The following is a 24,714-nucleotide window of genomic DNA, read 5'->3' on the forward strand; positions in this document are numbered from 1 at the left end:
TCAGTGACCTTCTGGATGGATCTGTCCCTCTTTCTAAAAGGAAACTAGTTTCTGTCTCTGCCATCAGGTTTCATGGGATGTGCTGTTGCTGGACAACATCCAGTATTCCACACACCCCACCACCCAGGAAATTGATAGTCCATTACACAAAAAGAAATCCAGCACTATCCACGGGGTCACTGACACCCAGGGACAGTGAATTGTGGAAATGAATATTTCCTCGAATCCCTACAGTGTGAAACAGGCCCTTTGGTCCAACAGATCCACACCAAACCTCCAAACAGTAACCCACCCAAACTCATTACTCTACATTTACTCTTGATTAATGCTCCTAACCTACATATCCTTGAACACTATGGGCAATGTAGCATGGCCAATTCACCCTAACCTGCACATCTTTGGATTGTGGGAGGAAACCAGAGCACCCAGAGGAAACCCACGCAGACACGGGGAGAATGTGCAAACTCCACACAGAGAGTTGGAATCAAACCTGGGTACCTGGCTCTGTGAAGCAGCAGTGCTAACCACTGAGTCACCGTGCAGCTCATTTCCTGTCAATATCCTTTTGAATTGTACCCAGTTTCTGTCCGGGTGTGGGAACAGGTGGCCAGAAAGGGCAGACTCCACAAAATCCCTGTTAATATTCCGAACAGAGAAAATGACAATCCCACACAAAAAATCTACAATCCAATATCTCAATCGGTTAAGGATTGACTGAATTTAATTTGTTATTAATGGTCTGGCCATCAGATCTGGGTATTTGTTCTTGGTTTTGGTGGGATCTTGCTGTACAATAACTGGCTGCCAATATCTGTTCCACTGAAAGAACACAGGCCTGAAACATCACGTCTCACTTTACACAGACAATAACAGGCCAACTCAGTATCCCCAACACTTAGAACCTAGAACCATACAGCGCAAGAACAGGCTCTTCGGCCCTCGATGTTGTGCCGACCTGTGAACTAATCTCAGTTTGTCCCCCTACACTATCCGAAAATCATTCATGTGCTTATCTAAGGATAGTTTAAATCTCCCTGATGTGGCTGAGTTGACTACATTAGCAGGTAGGGCATTCCACGCCCTTACCACTTTCTGCGTGAAGAACCTGCCTCTGACATCTGTCTTAAATCTATCACCCCTCAATTTGTAGTTATGCCTCCTCGTACACGCTGACATCATCATCCTAGGAAAAAGACTTTCACGGTCTACCCTATCTAGTCCTCCGATCATCTTGTATGTCTCTATCAAATCCCCTCTTAGCCTTCTTCTTGCCAATGCGAACAGGTTCAAGTCTCTCAGCCTTTACTCATAAGGCCTTCCCTCCAAACTAGGCAACATCCTGGTAAATCTCCTCTGCACCTCTCCAATGCTTCCACATCCTTCCCAAAATATGGGGACCAGAACTGTACACAATATTCCAAGGGTGGCCGCACCAGTGTTTTGTATAGTTGCAGCATGATATTGAGGTTCCGGAACTCAATCCCTCTACCAATGAAACCTAACACACTGTATGCCTTCTTAACAGCACTATCAACGTGGGTGGCAACTTTCAGGGATCTATGTACATGGACTCCAAGATCCCTCTGCACATCCACACTACCAAGAATCTTTCCATTGACCCAGTACTCTGCCTTCCTGTTATTCTTCCCAAAGTGCATCACCTCACATTTAGCTGCATTGAACTCCATTTGCCACCTCTCAGCCCAATTCTGCAGTTTATCCAAGTCCCCCGCAACCTGTAACATTCATCTAAACTGTCCACTACTCCACCAACTTTAGTGTCATCTGCAAATTTACTAACCCATCCACCTGTGCCTGCGTCTAAGTCATTTATAAAAAAGACAAAGAGCAGTGGTCCCAAAAACAGATCCTTGTGGCACACTACTAGTAACTGGACTCCAGGCTGAATGTTTTCCATCAACCACCACTCACTGCCTTCTTTCAGAAAGCCAGTTTCTAATCCAAACAGCTAAATCACCCTCAATTCCATGCCTCTGCATTTTCTTCAACAGCCTACCATGTGGAACCTTATCAAAGGCTTTACTGAAGTCCATGTACACCACGTCAACTGCCCAACCCTCATCCACATGCTTGGTCACCTTCTCAAAAAACTCAGTGAGCTTTGTGAGACACCACCTGCCCTTGACAAAACCATGTTGACTATCTGAAATCAAATTGTTGCTTGCTAGATGATTATAAATCTTATCTCTCATAATCCTTTCCAAAACCTTTCCTACAACAGAAGTAAGGCTCACTGGTATATGATTACTGGGTCATCTCTACTGCCCTTCTTGAACAAGGGCACAACATTTGCAATCCTCCAGTCCTCTGGTACTAAACCTGTAGACAATGACGACTCAAATATCAAAGCCAAAGGCTCTGCTATCTCCTCCCTAGCTTCCCAGAGAATCCTCAGATAAATCTCATCCGGCCCAGGGGACTTGTCTACTTTCACTCCGTCTAGAATTGATAACACCTGTTCGTAATTAACCTCGATCCTTTCTAGTCTAATATCTCGTACCTCATTCTTCTCCTCTCCAATATTCTCCTTTTCCTGAGTGAAAACCAATGAGAAATGTTCGTTTAGCACATCTCCGATCTCCACAGGGTCCCCACTCAACTTTCCACTTCTGTCTTTGACTGGCCCTATTCCTATCCTAATCATCCTTTTATTCCTCACGTACCTATACTTACTGCTCTGTTTTCAGATTTCCAGAATCCTCAGATTTTGTTTCTGTCCAACAACTGTTCAAAGATTAATGTAAAAATCTTCAGGGTGGGTAGAGGTCATGGAAACGAGGGCCTTTTGTTCTTTCCAATGCTGCTTGGGTTTGACAAACCAACCAGAAGTCAGTATCTCACCCTGACTGTACCCAGCGAATCATAGCTCAGCAAAAGCTGAGTCATCTCTAACTCAGCTCCTCTTTAAAATTTAAAAGGCTTAATTTAAAATTTAACTTGGTGTTTTCTTTAAAATGAAAGTGGCCAGGATCTTGTTTAGTGCCTGGTCTAACAGTAGTGACAGAGAGCTGGGAGATTGAGGGGTATCAGTGCCCTGTTGTCGAGTGATCAATGTCACTCATCCCTGATCAGGAGGATGGTGTGGAGCCGAAATGGAGGATTGGAGAGGACTGGTCATTAATTACCATATCGGCTCTCGGAAGCCATGCTGCGCTGAGCTGGCCACTTTCTCCGACCCACGACATTACGATGATAAACGTCATCTCTCCCTGGAGAGATGTTCCCTTCACTTCCTGAACGGGACCGGCCACCTTCACTGTTACTGTCCACTGTGATTTCTACATGGAGAAAGAATATCAGATGTTACAAAGTCAGAGCAAACTGCATTAAAACACTGCTCTTTCACTGCATTGGTCCAGTGTTCAACTGTACTGCGATCTTACATGGTCCAATACTTTCAACTAGGTCCCACCAAACTGCTGGTTATTTTCAATAAGGCTTCTGAATTGACTTGCTCTTGAGAATTTCCAACCTTTTGTTCAGTGTAACCGGTGCTGTACACGGAATGGTTCTGTTATGGTCAGAAGTCACACGACACCAAGTTATAGTCCAACTGGTCCACTTCACCTGATGAAAGCTTCTAGTTTCAAACAAACTGTTGGACTATAACCTGGGGTCGTGTGACTTCTGACCTTGTCCACCCCAGGCCAACACCGGCACCTCCACCTCTGTTCTGGCTAACATAGAAACCTGCATTAAGCCCCACCTGATCTGACAAAGCCATCCAATCTGGATGGGGGAACAGGGACTCCAGATTGAAATCCAGATGGAGATAAAGGTTATCCCTGCCTCCTGATAGATCTTGTTCATTGTTTTTAATTAGCCAATGTCACTTTTAATATTGTTATCATTCAGTAAAGACATTCCTTCCTCTTGTCAGGACTTACTAATAGTTCATCCTCTCCCACTGTTAACTAACCAGACGTCACCCTGGAGGCTTCCTGCCTCTATTCCTGACGAAGGGCTTTTGCCTGAAACGTGGATTTTCCTGCTCCTCGGATGCTGCCCAATCTACTGTGCTTTTCCAGCACCACTCTGATCTAAACAGACCTCAGACCCAGTATAGGAAGGAAGAGTTCCCACAAGGAGCTTCATTTAAACTGATTCATTCATGGGATATGGGTGTCTCTGGCTAGGCTAACATTTGTTATCTATCACTAACTGTACAGAGGACAGGGTCAGAGTAAACCATATTGCTGTGGGTTTGGCGTGACACATAGACCAGAGCAGCAAACGATGGCAATTTCTGTCACTAAAGAGCATTAGTGAAGTAACGGGTTCTCCTGACAGTGATTCACCATCATCATTCAATTCTTAATGCCAGATATTTATTGAATTTGAATTGCACTGTCTGCCATGGCAGGACGTGAACCCGGGTCCCCGCAGCATTACCTGAATCTCTGGATTAACAGTTTAGTGATAATGACCACGAACCATCACCTCCCTTGTCTAAACTGTTATTGTTTATTTCAAAAAGCAGAAAGGATGATTGTGGCAGAACTTGAACCTGACCATTAGCTGTTTGAGAACGTTACTGAACACATATAACCCAGAGTTGGGTCGTGGGTATCCATCACTGCTGAAAGGCCAGTGGGAAGAACAGCTCTCAGAAGACAAACATGATTTCCATTTTAAACACCGGCTTCTTTCAGAATACTCCATCAGCAGCTGCAAATATTTGAACAAGCAATCAGCAAAACTTCAGGAAGAAACAGCATCAACACAGAAACTGTACTCCAGCTGAAAGCGTTCACTTCAGACCCTGGTAAGAGGAGCAGGAAAGACCGTGTGAGCTGGTAAGAGCTTTGGAAACCAGTCACACTGTTGGTCTCAGCGGTCTCAGAGTCAAAGGATTTCTCGAGGCATCCTGTTTCAAAGGTCAGCGGTCAGAGTTTCATGACTAAAATTAAAAATCTTTGTAAATAAGAGGAAAGACTTCAAATTAATGGCATGAAGTTCTGGGCTGGGAGAGACAGGAGTTATGAAAGGAACACTAACCATTGACAACAAATGTACTGAGTGTTACACAGTGAGTGCACACCATGAGACCTATCTACAGCAGAGAAGTGAACAGTCACAGATTTATCGAAATACAGAGGCTGCAGCAGCAGGGAATCCCACAGACATCACTGATGCAACAAACACATTATTTAAAAGATAAAACAGATAGTTTTTAACAGAAAATGATGGTCAGAAAACTTGCAAGACTGAAATAAAGTCAAAAGATTAATACTGTAAACCATGATTTTAGCAGAAAGGTTTATTTAGTCTGTACCTATAAAATCGCTTTGGAGAATTTTGGAATGGGGCATGCTAGTGTTTTGGACTGTGAAACGTGGGAACTGGAACAGTTTTGGGTTGTAGAAGGCAAGATAACCTTCATTTTACATGAAGAAAGGAAAAAAGCAGAAACAGATCCCCAGTAAGCAGTACAGAGATACAATGTTGTTATTTAACAGGAAAGAGTCAAAGGAAGAAGAATAAACAAAAGAGGACATGACAGGAGAAACATTATTGCTGGAAGGATTTAATATCAGAGAAAGGCAAATACAGCACAAGATTGGACATTGTGGAGAAAACAATGCTAAGGATACAGAATTGCTTCAGACATAAATATTACATCTCAGGCTGCTGCTGTATTTAATAAGACCTACAGTGGATGACATTGTAAACTACTAAAATGTAAGAGAAGGCATTGGACAATTCACAAGAAATACGAAAGTAAAGGGTAAGTGATGTTGAAACTGTTTGAGAGAAGGTGCTTCTGTAAATGTGGGGTGGCCTCACCGCTGGGTCTTTGGGCCCTGTTCTGGAAAAGCCAAAGCAAGTGTTTTCTTGCAAAAAGGTTTCCACAGTTTCAACACTGCCCACTATCTCATGTTGCTCTCACTCGAGGGCTACAGCTATTTTCAGGTTCCAAAATATTGTCAGGTTAATCTCAGTTTTATAGTTAACAATAGCCATTTATGGAAGAGATTTCTGTACGTCTAGTGAGAGAAACCTTCCCTCCCACTTCCTGACGTCATGATTCACAGAATCACTGAAGTGTTACAGTGTAGAAAGAGGCTATTCAGCCACTTGTTTCTGTTCTGGGTCATTAAGTGAGCATCATTTTCTAGAGATTTACAGACAATCTCCCAGAGCCCACCACCCCCATCCCTGGATATGTCCTGTCCCACAGGCAGGACAGACCCAGCAGAGGGGGCGGCAGAGTGAGATACAGTCGGGAGGTAGAGTCCCTAACATTGACTCCAGATCCCACAAAGTCTCCTGGCTTCAGGTTAAACATGGAGAAGGAAACCTCCTGCTGATTACCAGGTACCGAGCTCCCTCGGCTGATGAATCAATGCTCCTCCATGTTGAACAACACTTGGAGGGAGCACTGAGGGTGGAAAGGGCACAGAATGTATCTGGCTGGGGGATTTCACTGTCCACCACCAAGAGTGGCTGGGCAGCAGCATTACTGATCGAGCAGGTCGGGTCCTAAAGGACAGAGCTGCTGGACTGGGTCTGTGGCAGGTGGGGAGGGAACCAACAAGAGGGAACAACATACCTGACCTCATCCTCACCAATCTGCTGGCTGCAGATGTATCTGTCCATGACAGTATCGGTAAGAGTGACCAACACGCAGTCCTTGTGGAGACAAAGTCCCACCTTCACATTGAGAATGCCCTCCATCGTGTTGTGTGACACCATCACCATGCTAAATGGGACAGACTTCAAACAGATCCAGTAACTCAACTGGGAATCCATGAGATGCTGTGGGCCATCACCAGCAGAACTGTTCTCCAGCACAGTCTGTAACCTCATGGCCCACTCAACCATTCCCATCAAGCCAAGGGATCAACCCTGGTTCAATGGAGAGAGCAGGGGGGGCTTGCCAGGATCAGCACCAGGCAGACCTGAAGGTGAGGTGCCAACCCGGTGAAGATACCAAACAGGACTATTTACATGTTGTGGTGAAAGGGTTAAAATTGTGTCCCAATACATGTGTGAATCTAACCGAAAATGGAAGGTGTCGCTTGGTCCCGTGTGAATCTTGTTATACACCTTCCCGTGTGAATAACCAGAATGGAATGTATCTTTTAGCCTTGCTCTGCTCTAACCGAAAATGGAAGGTGTCGCTTAGTCCCGTGTGAATCTTGTTATACACCTTCCCGTGTGAATCTTCTTATCTGTATGTAACCAGAATGGAATGTGTTTTTTAGCCTTGCTCTGCTGTTCACATGAATGTTTATATCTGGAAAAGGGTATATCAGCTGGAGAAGTCTCCAGTTCGGTAGAGTCTGCTCCGGGGTTACGTTTAACCGCCGAGCGTGGGTTGTTGGCAACCGCTCTACGAGAACTGACGGCTCCCAGTTTTGGTAACATGTAGAGTGAGTATAAGCCAGACCCGTTGTAAGTACGAGACTGGTTGTGGTGACACTGCGGGGAATAAAACACTTATATTCTAGCAGACTCGCCTCTTGGCTGTTTGTTCTGTGTCAGACTACTTTCCTGCGAGCCTGGTCCTTGACCTTGAGAATTTTTTAAAACATTTTGGCGTAGCCGGCAGGATCAATCGCAATTGAGGAAAGATTTTGATACAGAACAATGTTTTGGAAAAAGGCTAAGAAACCAGAGGAACAAACTGTGGAGGTCCCGACCGTCCCGGGATGGCATGGGCCGTGGCATGGCGTGGCAGTTTGTTTGAGAAATGGTGGGGGGCGACCGGAGGACTGGGAGGCCGAGGGCGTAGGAACCCCAGGGTCGCTGCTGTCCACCCTTGAGAGGATCCCAGTCCTGCCGAAGAACCCATTGCCTGGGGTACAGCGGAGGATGTGGGCCTGTGCGGCGGCTTGTAGACAACAGTCAGACAAGCACCAAAAAGCTGAAGCAGAATTAGCCCTCCTGAAACATGAGCAGGGACTCAGTTCGGGAGATGCCTCTATGTTGAGGCAGGAAATTATGAAGTTAAAAGCTGAATTGACAGCATTAACTGAACTAGCAGGACGAACTATTATGTATCTGTCTGCTAAGAAACGGAAAGAGAAAAGGAAGGTCCCTCGAACCCCGGACCCGGTACAAGTACGGGCGTTTGTAGCCCAGTTAAATAACGGGGATCGGTGGGATATCGATCATTGGGATGGGAACATTTGGGGAGATTTAGATGATCAGTACGAAGAGGACCCACCTGTACTCCAAGCTAAACCAGTGGTTAGGAGAAAGCAGGTTCAGAGACGTCTCCCAGTGCAACGGGAGGTAATGTTAGATGAGAAAGGAAACCCTATACGGAATGAACAAGGGGAGGCAATTATGCATGAATTACCGCGGGCTCAGCCTCCCGCAGAATTCTCTGAATTAACGGAAGACTTCACTACCGATGAGGTGCTGTTTATCACCCAGAAAACCCGACGTAATCCTGGGGAGCCGTTAGAGCTATGGCTAATTCGGCTCCTCGAGGAAGGGGGGCAACAAGTGCAGGTAGACTATCAGGATGCTCCCAAGTTTGGTGGATTAGCAAAGGATGCTGCCATAGACCTGGGGTACCGCAACCAAGCCAAGGATATGGTAATAGATCGCAGTATGGGGACCCTATTTGGGATGTATGCCAGGGCAGTGGCCGAACAGTATCCCTTCCCGTCCGATTGGCCCCCCTTGGAAGGAACTTGGACAACGATTAAGGAAGGGGTTCAGAGGCTAACCCGTTTGTGTGTGCGGGATGCCCTGTTGCTGGGAGTGCTGGACGAGGTAGATAACACAAATGTTAGTAGACAGACTAGAGACCACCTAGTGAAGACTGCCCCCCCCCCATTATAAACCACTGTTATTAACCATAATGTTGAGTGGACGGGGAGAAACCCTAGGAGATGCCCGTAGTATGATGAGGGAGATGGGTGGTTTGGGGGATTGGGGACCCACAACCCGTGCTTCTCAGGGGGGCACGGAGGGGCGTCGCCCTGAGGCTCGGGCAGGGGGAAAAGTAAACCCTAATCAAGGAAGTAACCAAGGCCCCTCACGGCGTGCTTTGTGGCAAGCTTTGATACGGGCGCAGGTCCCAGCATCGGAGATTGATGGCCTACCTACACCGGAATTAAAAGACTTATGCAGACGAAAGGGACTGAAGGTGTCCCGGGTAGAGACGGAGTCCCGACCCACTATGGAAGACCTAGTAGAATTACTAACACAAAAATGTCAGACACGGGGTCCGGTTGTTAATGAGTCTCGAAGGGGTAGAACTTCCACTTCCCAGTGGTGGGAATCCTCGGAGGACGAGGAGGAGGAGGAGGTACGGCCTCCCCTCCGAGAGTGTTATAAAGTGGATAGGCGTGGCCGGAAACCTAGTAAGAAAGGCAAGAACAAAGAAGGGCGAGGCAAACGTCTTTACCCAGTGCTGTCTGGGGAAGATGAATGGGAGGAACAATAGGAATCGGGCCAAGCCCCAAGGGTTTGCCCACGAACGAGCCAATGGTCAGCAGACGACATTCGACCTCATGTATCATTGACTATCTATTGGCGCAAATCCGTCCAAACCGTTATGGCTCTAGTGGACACAGGGGCGGAGGCCACCTTAATCTATGGGACGCCCCATAAGTTTAAAGGAACCCCAGTCACGCTGGTTGGGCTGGGAGGTAATCTGATTGAAGGAAAAACAGTACAATTGCCCCTAAAGATAGGTACAATGCCCATTAAAACTTATTCAATTATCATTACACCGGTTAGAGAATGGATCCTGGGAATGGACATTCTGGCCGGTTTAACACTTCACCTCCAACAAGGGAAGTTTGAATTTGGAATCACGAAAATGGCTTTGCCCTGTAGGACGGTGTTAGTGGGAAAGGTTAAAATGGACCCCTTCCCCATCCCGATCGCCGATCGCGTAATAAGTCTTAGACAGTATAGGATTCCCGGCGGACATAAAGAAATATCCGCCACAATTAAGGATTATTTGGAAGCGGGAGTGCTTAGGACATGCACCACGGCGTGGAATAACCCCTTATGGCCCGTACATAAAGCCGATGGGTCATGGCGGATGACGGTAGATTATCGGCAACTAAACCGTCACACTCCGGCCTTGACGGCAGCGGTCCCGGATGCCGTCACTATTATAGGACGAATCCAACATCATCCAGGGGTGTGGTACGGAGTAATTGATTTGGCTAATGCCTTCTTCACAATTCCTATTCCCGAAGATAGGCAGGAACAGTTCGCATTCACTTGGGAGGGTAGACAATTCACGTTCACACGACTGCCCCAAGGATATCTGCATAGCCCTACTATCTGCCACCGGATAGTTGCAGAACACTTGGCTGCCTTTAAAGTGCCTGACGAAGTGATGATCTCGCACTATATTGACGATATGATGATACAGGGGACAAGTCAGAAGCAGGTTCAGGAATTGCTGGACCAACTGGTTCAACATATGCGAGGATATGGGTGGGAGATCAACCCAGCCAAAATCCAGGGTCCCTCACAAACGGTAAAATTCTTAGGAATCGTGTGGAACAAGGGGGAAAGGGAAATCACTGCGAAAGCTAAAAATAAGATTCAGGTCTTTGCCGTCCCTCACACCCAGAAGGACATGCAGCAATTTATTGGGTTATTCGGATTCTGGAGACAGCATATTCCCCATTTAGGACAAATTTTAAAACCTTTGTATCGAGTTACGAGGAAAAAGGCAGCGTTCGAATGGACGGAGGTCCATCAAACTGCATTTGAAATGGCCAAGCAAGCGATACAGCAAGCTGTATCCTTGGGAAAGATACAGTCAGGACCTGTAGAACTGCAAGTCTCAGCACAGGGGGATTATGCCAATTGGAGCTTATGGCAAAAACAGGAAAGAACCCGTAAGCCACTGGGATTTTGGTCCCGAAAATTACCCCCGGCAGGGGAACGGTATACCCCCTTTGAGAAACAGTTATTAGCATGCTACTGGGGCTTGGTGGAAACCGAAGCCCTGACCATTGGACATGAAGTGATCATGAGAACAGCTATCCCTATTCTTCCGTGGGTACTTAGTGACCCCACTACCCACCGAATAGGAACTGCCCAAGAGAGCAGCATCATTAAATGGAAATGGTATGTGTCGGAGAGAGTGCGGACTGGACAGAAAGGAGTGTCAGTCCTACATGAGCAAGTGGCGGAGGCCCCTGAGGAAGGGGAAAAGCGGTTTGAGGTGATTGAATACAAGGAATCACCCGTTAAGATGGGAAAACGGTATGATGAACTGACCCCGGATGAACAAGCCACGGCTTGGTTCGTAGATGGGTCAGCCCAATGGAAAGCGGGACAGCGTAGATGGAAAGCTGCCGCCTTTAACCCAAAACAAGGCACTACCCTAGAAGAATTAGGGGAGGGAAAAAGTAGTCAGTGGGCAGAATTAAAGGCAGTGCATATGGTAGTCATGCAAGCAGGGGTCATGGGAGTTTGTTTGTTCTCTGACTCGTGGTCAGTGGTTAACGGCATGACACAATGGATGCCAACTTGGCAGGCCAATCAGTGGATGATCCAGAATAGGGAAGTGTGGGGTAAACAGTTATGGGAGGATATATGGGAGAAAGCTCAATACCTGGTCATATACATCACCCACGTAGATGCCCATACCTCTCGAAATGATGTGGAAGCTCTACATAACCGATATGTGGATGGTATCGTCCGAACCATGATGGTGCAAAGGGGCACCTCAGTGGACCTAGCTAGATGGGCACACCTTAAGGCTGGGCACTGGGGAGTGCAAGGAACCTTGCACTGGGCTCGAGACCGAGGAATAGATCTTATGGTAGATGATGTTAAGACTGCAGTAAACCAGTGTGAGCAGTGTCAACATCAGCGGCAGGGAGTGCCCCAACACATGATGGGACATATCCATCAGGGGAATGGTCCGGGACAGAGCTGGCAAATGGACTTTGTGGGTCCCTTACCCTCCTCACAAGGATGTAACCACATATGTACAGCTGTGGACACTATGTCTGGGGTTTTGGTAGCCCATCCCTGTCGTCACAACAATCAACAGGCTACCTTGCGATGTTTAGATTTGATTGAACAATTTTATGGATTGCCCATACAGGTCCAGAGTGACAATGGCTCCCATTTCACAGGAAGGGCGGTAAAGCAGTGGTGTCACGATAACCACGTGGAATGGGTTTATCATGTACCCTATCACCCACAAGCTGCGGGACTTATAGAACGAATGAATGGGCTTCTGAAGTCCTCACTACGAAAAGCAGGAGGTTGCAATGACTTAACGGGTTGGAGGAAGCAACTAATTCGGGTGGTGAAACAAATTAATAACCGCCCATTAGGAAATGGGGTAACACCCTTGAATAGGATGATACGAGTATGTGATACCCCAAAGACTCAGCCTATTAAAATGTGGAAATTCGCTGAGGAAGCTGATATTCCCGTAAGGGCCACGCCGGCTTCGGCTGGACTGGACCTACGAGCACTAACTGCCCAGACTTTGATCCAACAGAAACCTACGGTGATTAAGACCGGGTTAGGATTGATTTGTCCCCCTGGAACCTATGGGCATATCCTCCCGCGGTCGGGACTGTCACTAAAGGGGATTGATGTGATGGCAGGCGTAATTGACGCAGACTACCAAGGGGAGTTGGGGGTGATCCTGGTCAACATCACCGCTGAACCTTACGTGATACAGAAGGGGGACAGAATAGCGCAATTGGTCATTAAGCCATGTAACCTTACAACGGTGAAAGAGATGGGAGCTCCCGTTACGGTTACTGAGCGTGGGACGGGGGGATTTGGGTCTACTGACACTAAGGGGGCCAAGGTATGGGTGCGCCAGACGACCGGCCCCCCCAGGCCGGCCGAAATCATAGCACAGGGGAAGGACAGTCTGGTCACCATTATGTACCCCGGAGACCCGACCTGGGCAAACGTCCCGGCGAACCAGTGCTAATTACGTGAGACCTAAATAATGTTGTAATTGCTATGCACCCGCAGGCTGACCCTCCGCCTTGAACATGGGGTGGTCATGGGGATTGCGACTCCTATTGGCGATGTTCGCGATCGGATGGCCACTCCAGGGCATCGGTATCACGGCCTGGACGCTGGTACCGGTCGCCCGCCATGAGGTGCGGTGGGAGGCCAGTAGCCAGCGACGGACGCAGGACGACTTTACATGTGAACCCGGTCAGCAGTGCGTTGTTCTGACTCTCACCAGCGACTGTCAATTGTACACGTGTGCACAGTGCTACATGCGCCGGGATGGGGAAAAATATGACATATCGTTCATACCGCCTAATTGCACCCTGGTGGTAAATGCCCAAGTCAAGACGTGTTTGTGGGACCGACGCACCCAGACATGCGGGACAACGGGGACTCATTGGAGCGTCACAGCTCGGGGGGAAGATCTATGGCTGCGCAATGCCACCGATATTCGGAATCGTCATCGATTCATGTGGTTAATAATGGTACTGCCCTCGACGAACACCCCGTCTGAGGCGTTATTAAACCCCACGCGGGGCGGGCCAGCACCGAAGAGGGGTGCCACGGGGGGCGTGCGGTCGCATCGAACACAGTTGGCCCCTATTATGTCAACTTGTCAACAGATGGCCCGGGCGGTACTGCACACTGATGTTCATTGGCGGGTACAGTTGCCCCTCATACCCGAGTGTCATACCAAGAGGCGGCGACGAGCGTGGTACGACACCCTGCTGGGAGGCGCAGGAACTGTTATGGGTATCTCGAATGCCATTGACTCTGAGGTAACCCGTACTAAATTATCTAACACGGGACAGGCCACCTCACAAGGACTACATACTATTGGAAGGTGGATGCCATCCGTAATGATGACTCAAGGAGAGACAGCTGAAATAATGATACGATCTCTGCAATGGGAACTGGATGTCTGGGGCGCCACTCAGGAACTGTTTGAGAACATTACGGCTCAGTTAAATTGGACTGCCTGTCATATTCAGATGTTGCATGCTCAAATACAGAAAGAACGCTTTTTGCGTGTGGTAACATCCCCCAATGTACAGGCGTGGAGGGGACTATGGAATGTATCTGAGAAATTGTGGATGATAACCCATCCAGAGCGAACATGGTGTAACGCAACTATGTGTAACGGATACTTTGTTACCATGAATGTAACCCACACTGTTACGGTCTGTCGATATTATGTATTACCAGTGATTACATCTTCTGGATATTATTTTCTGAAGACAAGGGGACAGTGGTTTAGCCCAGATACCAATATTACCTATGATCTGTCCGCTTGTGAACAGACTGATCAGGGGAAAACTTGCCTACTGATGGACAGGTATCGGGACCCTTGCTTGACTAAGGGAACGGCCCTGTGCGAATGGACTGTTGAGACTCCAAGGGACATGATGTGGCAGATTGGGCCACACACGCTCTGTGTGGCTACCAATAATCCACATCCTATGCTTCCCTCAGCACCGTTCTCGGGATGCCTCTCAAATGTCTATCAGTGGCACTGGCAGAATCAGACCTATCTGTTGACCACTTATAGCAGTGCTTGCCACTTTACCAAGGTGCAGTGGAAAGTGCTGAGGAATCCCTGGAACATTTCCCTGGATCGGTTTAAGCGAGCATTGGACCGATCCGAGGAGCTTAAGCAGATATTACGAAAGCATCAAACCAATGTCACCAAGGTTACGGTGTCTACCTTTATACATGGACAGGAGGTAGTACATGCTGCCCGTGTAGTGGACGTGGAGTCAGCTCATCATTGGTGGGACATATTGAGTGGTATGTCCTCCACTGCGGGGACATTCCTGTTCCCACCCTTGTCGATCCTGGTAGCGGTCCTGGTGATTTTAACATGCTGTAATGTCCTGACTTGCTTGTATATTTGGCGTGTACGTAGGCGCTTGTTAGAAAGAATACATATGGGCATAATGTAACACATGTATTGGGCCAAGCAGTGGAATGTGGTGTAAAATTATGTCCCAATACATGTGTGAATCATTATGCAACACATGTATTGGGCCAAGCAGTGGAATGTGGTGAAAGGGTTAAAATTGTGTCCCAATACATGTGTGAATCTAACCGAAAATGGAAGGTGTCGCTTGGTCCCGTGTGAATCTTGTTATACAACTTCCCGTGTGAATAACCAGAATGGAATGTATCTTTCAGCCTTGCTCTGCTCTAACCGAAAATGGAAGGTGTCGCTTAGTCCCGTGTGAATCTTGTTATACACCTTCCCGTGTGAATCTTCTTATCTGTATGTAACCAGAATGGAATGTGTTTTTTAGCCTTGCTCTGCTGTTCACATGAATGTTTATATCTGGAAAAGGGTATATCAGCTGGAGAAGTCTCCAGTTCGGTAGAGTCTGCTCCGGGGTTACGTTTAACCGCCGAGCGTGGGTTGTTGGCAACCGCTCTACGAGAACTGACGGCTCCCAGTTTTGGTAACATGTAGAGTGAGTATAAGCCAGACCCGTTGTAAGTACGAGACTGGTTGTGGTGACACTGCGGGGAATAAAACACTTATATTCTAGCAGACTCGCCTCTTGGCTGTTTGTTCTGTGTCAGACTACTTTCCTGCGAGCCTGGTCCTTGACCTTGAGAATTTTTTAAAACACATGTCAATCAGCATAAGGAGTAAGTGATAGACAGAGCTGAGTGATCCCACAACCAACAGATCAGATCTAATCTCTGCGGTCCTGTCACATCCAGTCGTGAATGGTGGGGGACAATTAAACAACTCACTGAAGGAGGAGGCTCCACAAATATCCCCCTCCTCAGTGACGGAGGAGCCCAGCACATCAGTGTAAAAGGTAAGGCTGAAGCTTTCACAGCAATCTTCAGCCAGAAGTGCCGAGTGGGTGATCCATCTCGGTCTCCTCCAGTGCTCCCCAGCATCACAGATACCAGGCTCCAGCCAATTCGATTCACTCCACGTGATATCAAGAAATGGTTGGAGACACTGGATACAGGTTATGGGGCCATACAACACTCCAGCAATTGTACTGGAGACTTGTGGAAAGAATTCTGAGGGATAGGATTTATGACTATTTGGAAAAGCATTGTGTGATTAAAGGCAGTCAGCATGGCTTTGTGTGGGGCAGGTCATGCCTCTCAAATCTTATTGAGTTCTTTGAGGAGGTGACAAGACAGGTCGATGAAGGTCGAGCAGTGGATGTGGTGTGTATAGACTTCAGCAAGGCATTTAATAGGGTTCCCCATGGTAGGCTCAGGAATTATGGGATACAGGGAGATTTGGCTACCTGGATTCAGAATTGGCTGGCTGACAGAAGGCAGAGAGTGGTTGTAGATGGAAAGTATTCTGCGTCGAGGTCAGTGTTGAGTGGTGTCCCGCAGGGCTTGGTTCTTGGGCCTCTGCTCTTTGTAGGTTTTATAAATGACTTGGATGAGGAGGTTGAGGGGTGGGTTAGTAAATTTGCAGATGACACAAAGGTTGGAGGTGCTGTCGATAGTTTCAAGGGCTATTGCAGGCTGCAGCGCAAGATAGACAGGATGCAGAGCTGGGCTGAGAAATGGCGGATGGAGTTCAGTCTGGACAAATGCGAAGTGATACATTTTGGAAGGTGCTATTCAACTGCTGAATATAGGATTAAAGACAGGATTCTTGGCAGTATGGAGGAACAGAGGGATCTGGATGTGCAAGTTCATAGATCCCTCAAAGTTGCCACCCAAGTGGATAGGGTTGTTAAGAAAGCAGATGGTGTTTTGGCTTTCACTAACAGGGGGATCGGGTTTAAAAGCCGTGAGGTTTTGCTACTGCTCTACAAGTCCCTGGTGAGGCCACATTTGGAATATTGTGTCCAGTTCTGGTCGCCCTACTATAGGAAAGATACAGAGGCTTTGGAGAGGGTGCAAAGAAGATTTACCAGGATGCTGCCTGGACTGCAGGGCTTGCCTTATGAAGAAAGGTTGAATAAGTTTGGACTTTTCTCTCTGGAGAGGAGACCTGATCGAGGTGTACAAAATAATGAGAGGAATAGATAGACTCAATAGCCAGAGACTTTTCCCCGATTGACTGGTACGAGAAGTCATAATTTGAAGATATTAGGAGGAAGGTATAGAGGAGATGTCAGAGGTAGGTTCTTTACGCAGAGAGTTGTGAATGCATGGAATGCGTTGCCAGCGGTGGTGGTGGAAGCAGAGTCATTGGGGACATTTAAGCAACTGCTGGACATGCACATGGATAGCAGTGAGTTGCGGGGTGTGTAGGTTAAGTTACTATATTTCACATTAGGATTAAACCTTGGCACAACATCGTGGGCCAAAGGGCCTGTTCTGTGCTGTACTTTTCTACGTTCTATGTTCTAACTTGCCCCTCCCCTGAGCCTAGCTGGTCCAGTGCAGTTACAACCCTGGCATCTACCCGACAATGGGGAAAATCGCCCAGGTATGTCCTGTACATAAAAAGCAGGACAAATCCAATCTGGCCAATTACCAGTAAAGTGATAGAAGGGGTCAGTGACAGGGCTATCAAACAGCACCTGCTCAGCTATAACCTGCTCAGTGACGCCCAGTTTGGGTTCCCCAGGGTCATTCAGCTCCTGACCTCATTACAGCCTTGGGTCAAACATGGACAAAAGAGCTGAATTCCAGAGGGAAGGGGAGAGGGACAGTCCCTGACATCAAGGCTGCATTCGACCGGGTGTGGCATCAAGGAGCCTGAGCTAAACTGCAATAAATGGGTATCAGGGGGTAAACTCTCTGCTGGTTGGAGTCATGCCTGACATATAGGAAGATGGTTGTGGTTGTTGAAGGTCAGCCTTCTCAGCTCCAGGACATCTCTGCAGGAGTTCCTCAGGGGAGTGTCCTAGGCCCAACCACCTTCAGCTGCTTCATCAATGACCTTCCCTCCAGCATAAGGTCAGAAGTGGGAATGTTCACCGATGATTGTACAATGTTCAGCATCATTCACAGCTCCTCAGATACTGAGGCAGTCCATATTCAAATGCAACAAGATCTGGACAATATCCAGGCCTGGGCTGACAAGTGGCAAGTCACATTCATGCCACACAAATGCCAGGCAATGACCATCACCAATTAGAGACAATCTAATCACCGGCCCTTGACATTCAGTGGTGTCACCTTCACTAAATCCCCCACTATCAACATCATGGGAGTTACCATTGACCAGAAACTCAACTGAACTCACTACAGGGTGGTTACAAGAGCGGGTCATGGACTAGAAATCCTGCAGTGAGTAACTCCCCTCCTGACTACCCAAAGCCTGTCCACCATCTAATAGGCACAAGTCAGGAGTGTGATGGAATACTCCCCATTTGCCTGGATGGGTGGAGTTCCAGCAATACTCAAGAAGCCCAACACCATCCAGGTCAAAGCAGTCCTCTTGACTAGCACCACATTGACAAAACTCACTGCCTTCACCTCAGTAGCTCAGTAGCAGCAGTGTGTACTATCTACAAGATGCACTGCAGAATTCATCAAGGCTCCTAAGACAGCACCTTCTAAACCCTTGACTATTTATATCTCAAAGGACAAGCACAGTAAATATATAAGAACATTACTCACATTCTGTCTTGGAAATATATCATCGTTCCTTCAGTGTCGCTGGGTCAGAATCCTGGAATTCCCTCCCTAAGGGACATTGTGGGTCTACCCACAGCACATGGACTGCAGCGGTTAAAGAAGGCCGTTCACCCCCACCTTCTCAAGGGGGCAACTAGGGACGGGATAATAGATGCTGACCCAACCAGCGGCAACCACATTGCTCGAATGAAGAAAAGCCAGCTGACCTGCTGACCCCTGTGTGTAGGGGGTTAACTCACCGATCGATGGCACAGGTATGGGCCTTCCTCTCTGGGCACTACCATGAGATGTCCTTCGGCCCAGATGATCCATTCTATCCAACATGCGCCCAGAACCCGATGGATTGCCTAAAATCTGGAGAGAGGAATTCAGACACAGGGAGTAAGTTGAAAAACTGTGAACTTATTCCCTTTATATTCTACTGCAAAGAAACTAAAACAAAAACAAGTTGACTGGGGTAAATTCTAGTCTACAGAAAAGCAACTGGTCAAATTAATTGGTCAAATTAAGAGTGGCAGCCAAAGGGCACAAACAGACCCTGTCTTTGCAAGCAATGAAGATATTGACGATGATGATTGTGGGCATTTAGTGCAGGCCAAGCCAAGCAGAGCAGAAATAAATCAGAAAGCATACCAAGAAAAGAAAATAAATATGCAGAGAAAAGATCAAGGAGGAACAATTCATATGATTGGTTGGCAAGCAGATGGCAGGAGTGATACTAATTCCACACACCAGTGATCTTTCCTTGTCCCTGTGGACACATATTGTAACTGCATGTGGCACACTAGAGTTACTTGTTTTTAATTTAGTTGTCCAGGCAACCTGCTTCTCTTCTGTGCAGACAATGTCCCTTCCATTATTGGTCTTCTTAGCTGTGTGCTTTTGTGTATCCCTACTTGCAACATCTGAGACTGACAGGGACCTGGCATCTGGAGCTTCTGCACTGAAGAAGTCCTCTTCAATGCTAACTTGCCTTTGTAGGAGTCTTTTGCGGACCCTTGTCTGCAGGGGGGCACATCTGTCCGGACAGCCAGCAGTTCCCAAATCATCATCCTGTCCTGTTGTCGAAAGCCTCAGGGGTACACAGCTCTGTCTGTTAGTCAAGGACTGTACAACGTCTTGCCCACTGGCACAGTCTAATGTACTGACTGTACACCTCGTGGCCTCTCTACTTAGTCTGCTAACCCTATCTTCCCGTATGTAGTTGTCCACATTGGACACAGCCTTTGGAGATGAGCTCTGCTCCTCAGAGGGTCTCTTTGACGTTAAGGGCTGTCTGTTGTCTTGCACGCAGGGTTTGCACGGTCTATAACTCTGCAATCCTTTCTCCAGCTTTGATTGCACCTCTAGCTTCTGTCTAGCAGCGGAGTGATTGTGGCCTTCCACAGTTTTGGGAGGCTGTGTCTCTGTGTTTGCTCCACCTTCCTCGGCTAGCTCAGCAATACTGAAAAGTTTTTTATAATGAAGTTTCTGTGATGAAATGTCAAGCCTCTCCTTCTGAGCTTCTCCAACTCTTTTATTCTGATTGGAGATCTACAAAGCAGTTCGTTAAACAAGACAATAGAGAATGTGGTCAAACAATCAAATGAAGAAAAGAAAATAAAGACAGAATTAGTTTCGAGAGGCACTGGGAACAGGAAGCATGCAGTCCATCCCATGTGGGTGATCACATGCTCTTAATGGGGTTCTGTAAAAATACAATCATGGTACAGAAATAACTCCAACCATTCAACAGAGAGCCTGAAGCTTAATAACAATCACAAGAGGCTTCGCGACCCCATGGCTTACTCACTCAGGCAGGCAAACCAGCATAACAGCATAATGCAAGCAAAACTGCAACAACATAGAACTGAGCTGCACCCCTGAACATGTCTGAACCCAGAATGGAAAGCCAGCAACCCACCCAGTTAGCCCCCCAGCCCACCCTGAGTCCAGAACCTCGTGTCTAACATTTAATAACATTCATGTCATCACAGGTACTGGGTTAGTGTGAAGATGTTTGAAAAAGGCCAGCAACAAGATGTTGAATCTGCCACACGAGCCATGGCCTGCAGTCACCTGTTTAATTAATTCCAGGAGATAGTGTTGAGGTCACCCACAGCGACAGCACAAGGAGTAATCTGGATGTGGCTGCAACTGAGGAAACGACAGGAGCTAAAGGCACTGAGAGGAACTGAGTGCTTTCCCCAGTGGTTACCAGGAAGGTGCACTGGACACTGGATTCAGAGATCAGGGCAGTTGTTTTCTATTATTCATTCCTGCTGGATAAAATCCCTCTTTGGGATAAATAATTTTGGCAAATGTATCCTGTGACAGCGTTGTGGTGTTAATATTGCGGGGTTGTGAGGAATGAACACGCGGAGCACAAGGCTAGATGGTGTCCTCCCAGGCTGTCAGTTTGTCTTGCTAAATGCTATGGCAAGTACCATAATAACCCACGGCAAGAACAACGAGGACATTAATGTCAACAGTCAGTGTCAAATCAAAAGCTTTTCAGATTTCTGGAGAATGTGATTGTCACATTGAAACAGTGGACGTGATTGTTCACAATAACCTTCATATAACTCCACAGTGACACGGTCCATCTTCAATATCTTGCTGCATCATTACATTCCAAACACATCAGTACCCGACCCAAGCACTAATACACCAGTGAGCAGCTCTCGAGTCTGATTAATAGCCTCCTCCAGAGGTCCCCAGCATCTCAGATACCAGCCTTCAGCCAATGTGATTCACTCCACATGATATCAAGAAATGTTTGGAGACACTGGATACTGCAAAGGCTTTGACAACACTCCAGCAATTGTTGTGAACGTGCTGCTCCCCTGGCCAAGCTGATCCAGGACAGTTACAACTCTGGCATCTACCCGACATTATGGAAAATTGCCCAGGTATGTCCTGAACATTGAAAACCAGGATAAATCTAACCGGGCCAATTACCACCCCATCAGTCTACTCTCGATCATCAGTAAAGTGATGGAAGGGGTCAGTGACAGGGCTACCAAGCAGTTCCTGCTCACTAACACAGAGTTTGGGTTCTAACAGGGTCACCCCGGTCGGGACCACATTACAGTCTTGGGTCAAACATGGACAAACAAATTGGATTGAAGAGGAGCCTCTTGCTCAGGCTTCTTGATGCCAACTCTCGACATCGAGGCTGCATTAGACCAAGGGTGGCAGCAAGGAGCCTGAGCAAAACTGCAATCAATGGGAACAAGGGAAAAACAACCCTGTTCAGCACCATTTGTCACTCCTCAGACACTGAAACAGTCCATGTTCAAATGCAACAAGGTCTGGACAAATACCCAGGCTTGGGCTGCCAAGTGGCAAGTAATATTCACGCCACACACATTCCTGAAGAAGGGCTTATGCCCGAAACGTCGATTCTCCTGTTCCTTGGATGCTGCCTGACCTGCTGCACTTTTCCAGCAACACATTTTCAGCACATGCCAGGCTAGGACCATCTCCAATAAAAGATAATCTAATCACTGCTCATTGACATTCAACTGTGTTACCATCACCAGATCCCCCACTATCAGCATCCTGGGGGCTACCATTGACCAGAAACTCAACTGGACTCACCACATAAACACACTGTCTACAAGAGCAGGTCAGAGTCGAGGGATACTGCACCAACCAACTCACCTCCTGACACCTCAAAGTCTATCCACCATCGACAAGGCACAAGTCGGGGGGGTGATGGGATAACCCCCACTTGCCCTGGATGGGGGCAGCTCCAACAACACTCAGGAGGCTCTGTGCCACCCAGTACCTGCTTGATTGACACTACTCCCTCTACCACTGACGCTCAGTAACACCGGTGTGTCTATCTACAAGATCGACTGCAGAAATTCACCAAAGGAGCTCAGACAGAACCTTCCAGACCCACGGTCATTTCCCTCTGGAAAGGCAGTAGATACAGACGGACCTCGATTATCCAGAGGACACAGGCGGCAGTATTTTGTTTAGATAATCAAATGCCAGATAACACAGTTTAACCAAGCATTCCCCCCCCTCCCTGTGGGAGTGAGTCACCCATTCCCCCCCCTCCCTGTGGGAGTGAGTCCCCCCCCATTTCCCCCTCTCCCTGTGGGAGTGAGACCACCCCATTACTCCCCCCTCCCTGTGGGAGTGAGAACCCCCCATTCCCCCCCCTCCCTGTGGGAGTGAGTCACCCATTCCCCCCCCCTCCCTGTGGGAGTGAGTCCCCCCCCATTTCCCCCTCTCCCTGTGGTAGTGTGACCCCACATTACCCCCCCCCCCTCCCTGTGGGAGTGAGTCCCACATTCCCCCCCCCCTCCCTGTGGGAGTGAGGACCCCCCCCCATTCCCCCCCCCACTCCCTGTGGGAGCGAGTCCCCCCCATTCTCCCCTCTCCCTGTGGGAGTGAGGTCCCCCCCCATTCCCCCCCCCCCTCCCTGTGGGAGTGAGTCCCCCATTGCCCCCCCTCCCTGTGGGAGTGAGTCCCCCATTTCCCCCTCTCCCTGTGGGAGTGAGAACCCCCCATTCCCCCCCTCCCTGTGGGAGTGAGTCACCCATTCCCCCCCCTCCCTGTGGGAGTGAGTCCCCCCCCATTTCCCCCTCTCCCTGTGGGAGTGAGACCACCCCATTACCCCCCCCCCCTCCCTGTGGGAGTGAGAACCCCCCATTCCCCCCCTCCCTGTGGGAGTGAGTCCCCCATTCCCCCCTCTCCCTGTGGGAGTGAGTCCCCCATTCCCCCCTCTCCCTGTGGGAGTGAGTCCCCCATTCCCCCCTCTCCCTGTGGGAGTGAGTCCCCCCCCATTCCCCCCTCTCCCTGTGGGAGTGAGTCCCCCATTCCCCCCTCTCCCTGTGGTAGTGAGTCCCCCATTCCCCCCTCTCCCTGTGGGAGTGAGTCCCCCCCCATTCCCCCCTCTCCCTGGTGAAGACGATCTCCTGAATTGCCATTGGATTTATTTGGGGATACTGTATATTGGTGACCCTGGTTTGGGCCTTCAGTGAAGACATTGAAATAGAGTCTCCACACTGACATCTTATCAAACTCTTTCATCCTTTTAATAACCTCGATTAGGGTTTTCTACGGTGTCTTCTCTTTTACATTTCTGGACTGTACGTCTTTCCTAATGGAGTGGAATTCCTCCGTTTTATTTTCCCGCCCCTTCTCTGGTGTACTGTCTTTCTGTCTTTATATACCCGTCCAGCCTTTTAAATGATGTAATTGCACCAGCCTTCACCACATTAATGATAACAAAGGTGTAGAGAGGGCTCCTGTATTTCAGGATCCCCTCTGTGTCCACCAGGATAGTCAGCTTTCCATTGTCCTCCAGCACCAAGAGCCCATTCCCCCATCCTCATTGGATAGCAGCAACCCCACCCCCAACATCCCGAAACCACCATCCCCCACCCCCAACATCCCGAAACCACACATCCCCCACCCCCAACATCCCGAAACCACACATCCCCCACCCCCAACATCCCGAAACCACACATCCCCCAGCCCCAACATCCTGAAACCACCACTCCCCACCCCCAACATCCCGAAACCACCACCCCCCACCCCCAACATCCCGAAACCACCACTCCCCACCCCCAACATCCCGAAACCACCACTCCCCACCCCCAACATCCTGAAACCACCATCCCCCACCCCAACATCCCGAATCTGCACATTGATCAATTTGTGTTTAATCACCACTGAGTCTCACAACAGCATGACCCCCATTGGCCCCTAGTCTACATCACAGCTTGTTTGGATGTGATATGCCCATCCCTAATTGCCCTTGAACTGAGTGATTGCTCAGTTAAGGCTCACATGTAGGTCAGACCAACATAGAACATTACAGCGCAGTACAGGCCCTTCGGCCCTCGATGTCACACTGACCTGTGAAATGAATCTGATGCCCATCTAACCTACACCGTTCCATTATTACCCATATGTATGTCCTATGTCCAATGTCCATTTAAATGCCCTTAACGTCGACGAGTCTACTACTGTTGCAGGCAGGCCGTTCCATGCCCCTACTACTCTGAGTAAAGAAACTACCCCTGATATCTGTCCTAAGTCTATCACCCCTCAATTTAAAGCTATGTCCCCTCGTGTTAGCCTTCACTGTCCGAGGAAAAAGGCTCTCCCTGTCCACCCTATCTAACCCTCTGATTATCTTATATGTCTCTATTAAGTCACCTCTCAACCTTCTTCTCTCTAACGAAAACAGCC

The 24,714-nt window shown here is 48.3% G+C and overlaps 1 protein-coding gene across 1 annotated transcript in view; it reads right to left on the minus strand.

Annotated features, from left to right (window-relative positions):
- Positions 1 to 24,714, minus strand: part of LOC122551100 (RIMS-binding protein 2-like) — a 188,561-nt gene that overhangs the window by 134,658 nt on the left and 29,189 nt on the right. Inside the window, exons 4-6 of the mRNA XM_087999789.1 lie at positions 19,252 to 20,052; positions 18,759 to 18,873; positions 3,147 to 3,299 (exon numbers count right to left, since the gene is read on the minus strand). Coding sequence (XP_087855915.1) covers positions 3,147 to 3,299; positions 18,759 to 18,873; positions 19,252 to 20,052 — 1,069 coding nt within the window. The remainder of the gene's footprint in view (positions 1 to 3,146; positions 3,300 to 18,758; positions 18,874 to 19,251; positions 20,053 to 24,714) is intronic.

Source organism: Chiloscyllium plagiosum, unplaced genomic scaffold (assembly GCF_037043375.1).
Source record: "Chiloscyllium plagiosum isolate Xiang-an unplaced genomic scaffold, Cpla_swu_hap1 HiC_scaffold_24, whole genome shotgun sequence".
Lineage (NCBI taxonomy): Eukaryota > Metazoa > Chordata > Chondrichthyes > Orectolobiformes > Hemiscylliidae > Chiloscyllium > Chiloscyllium plagiosum.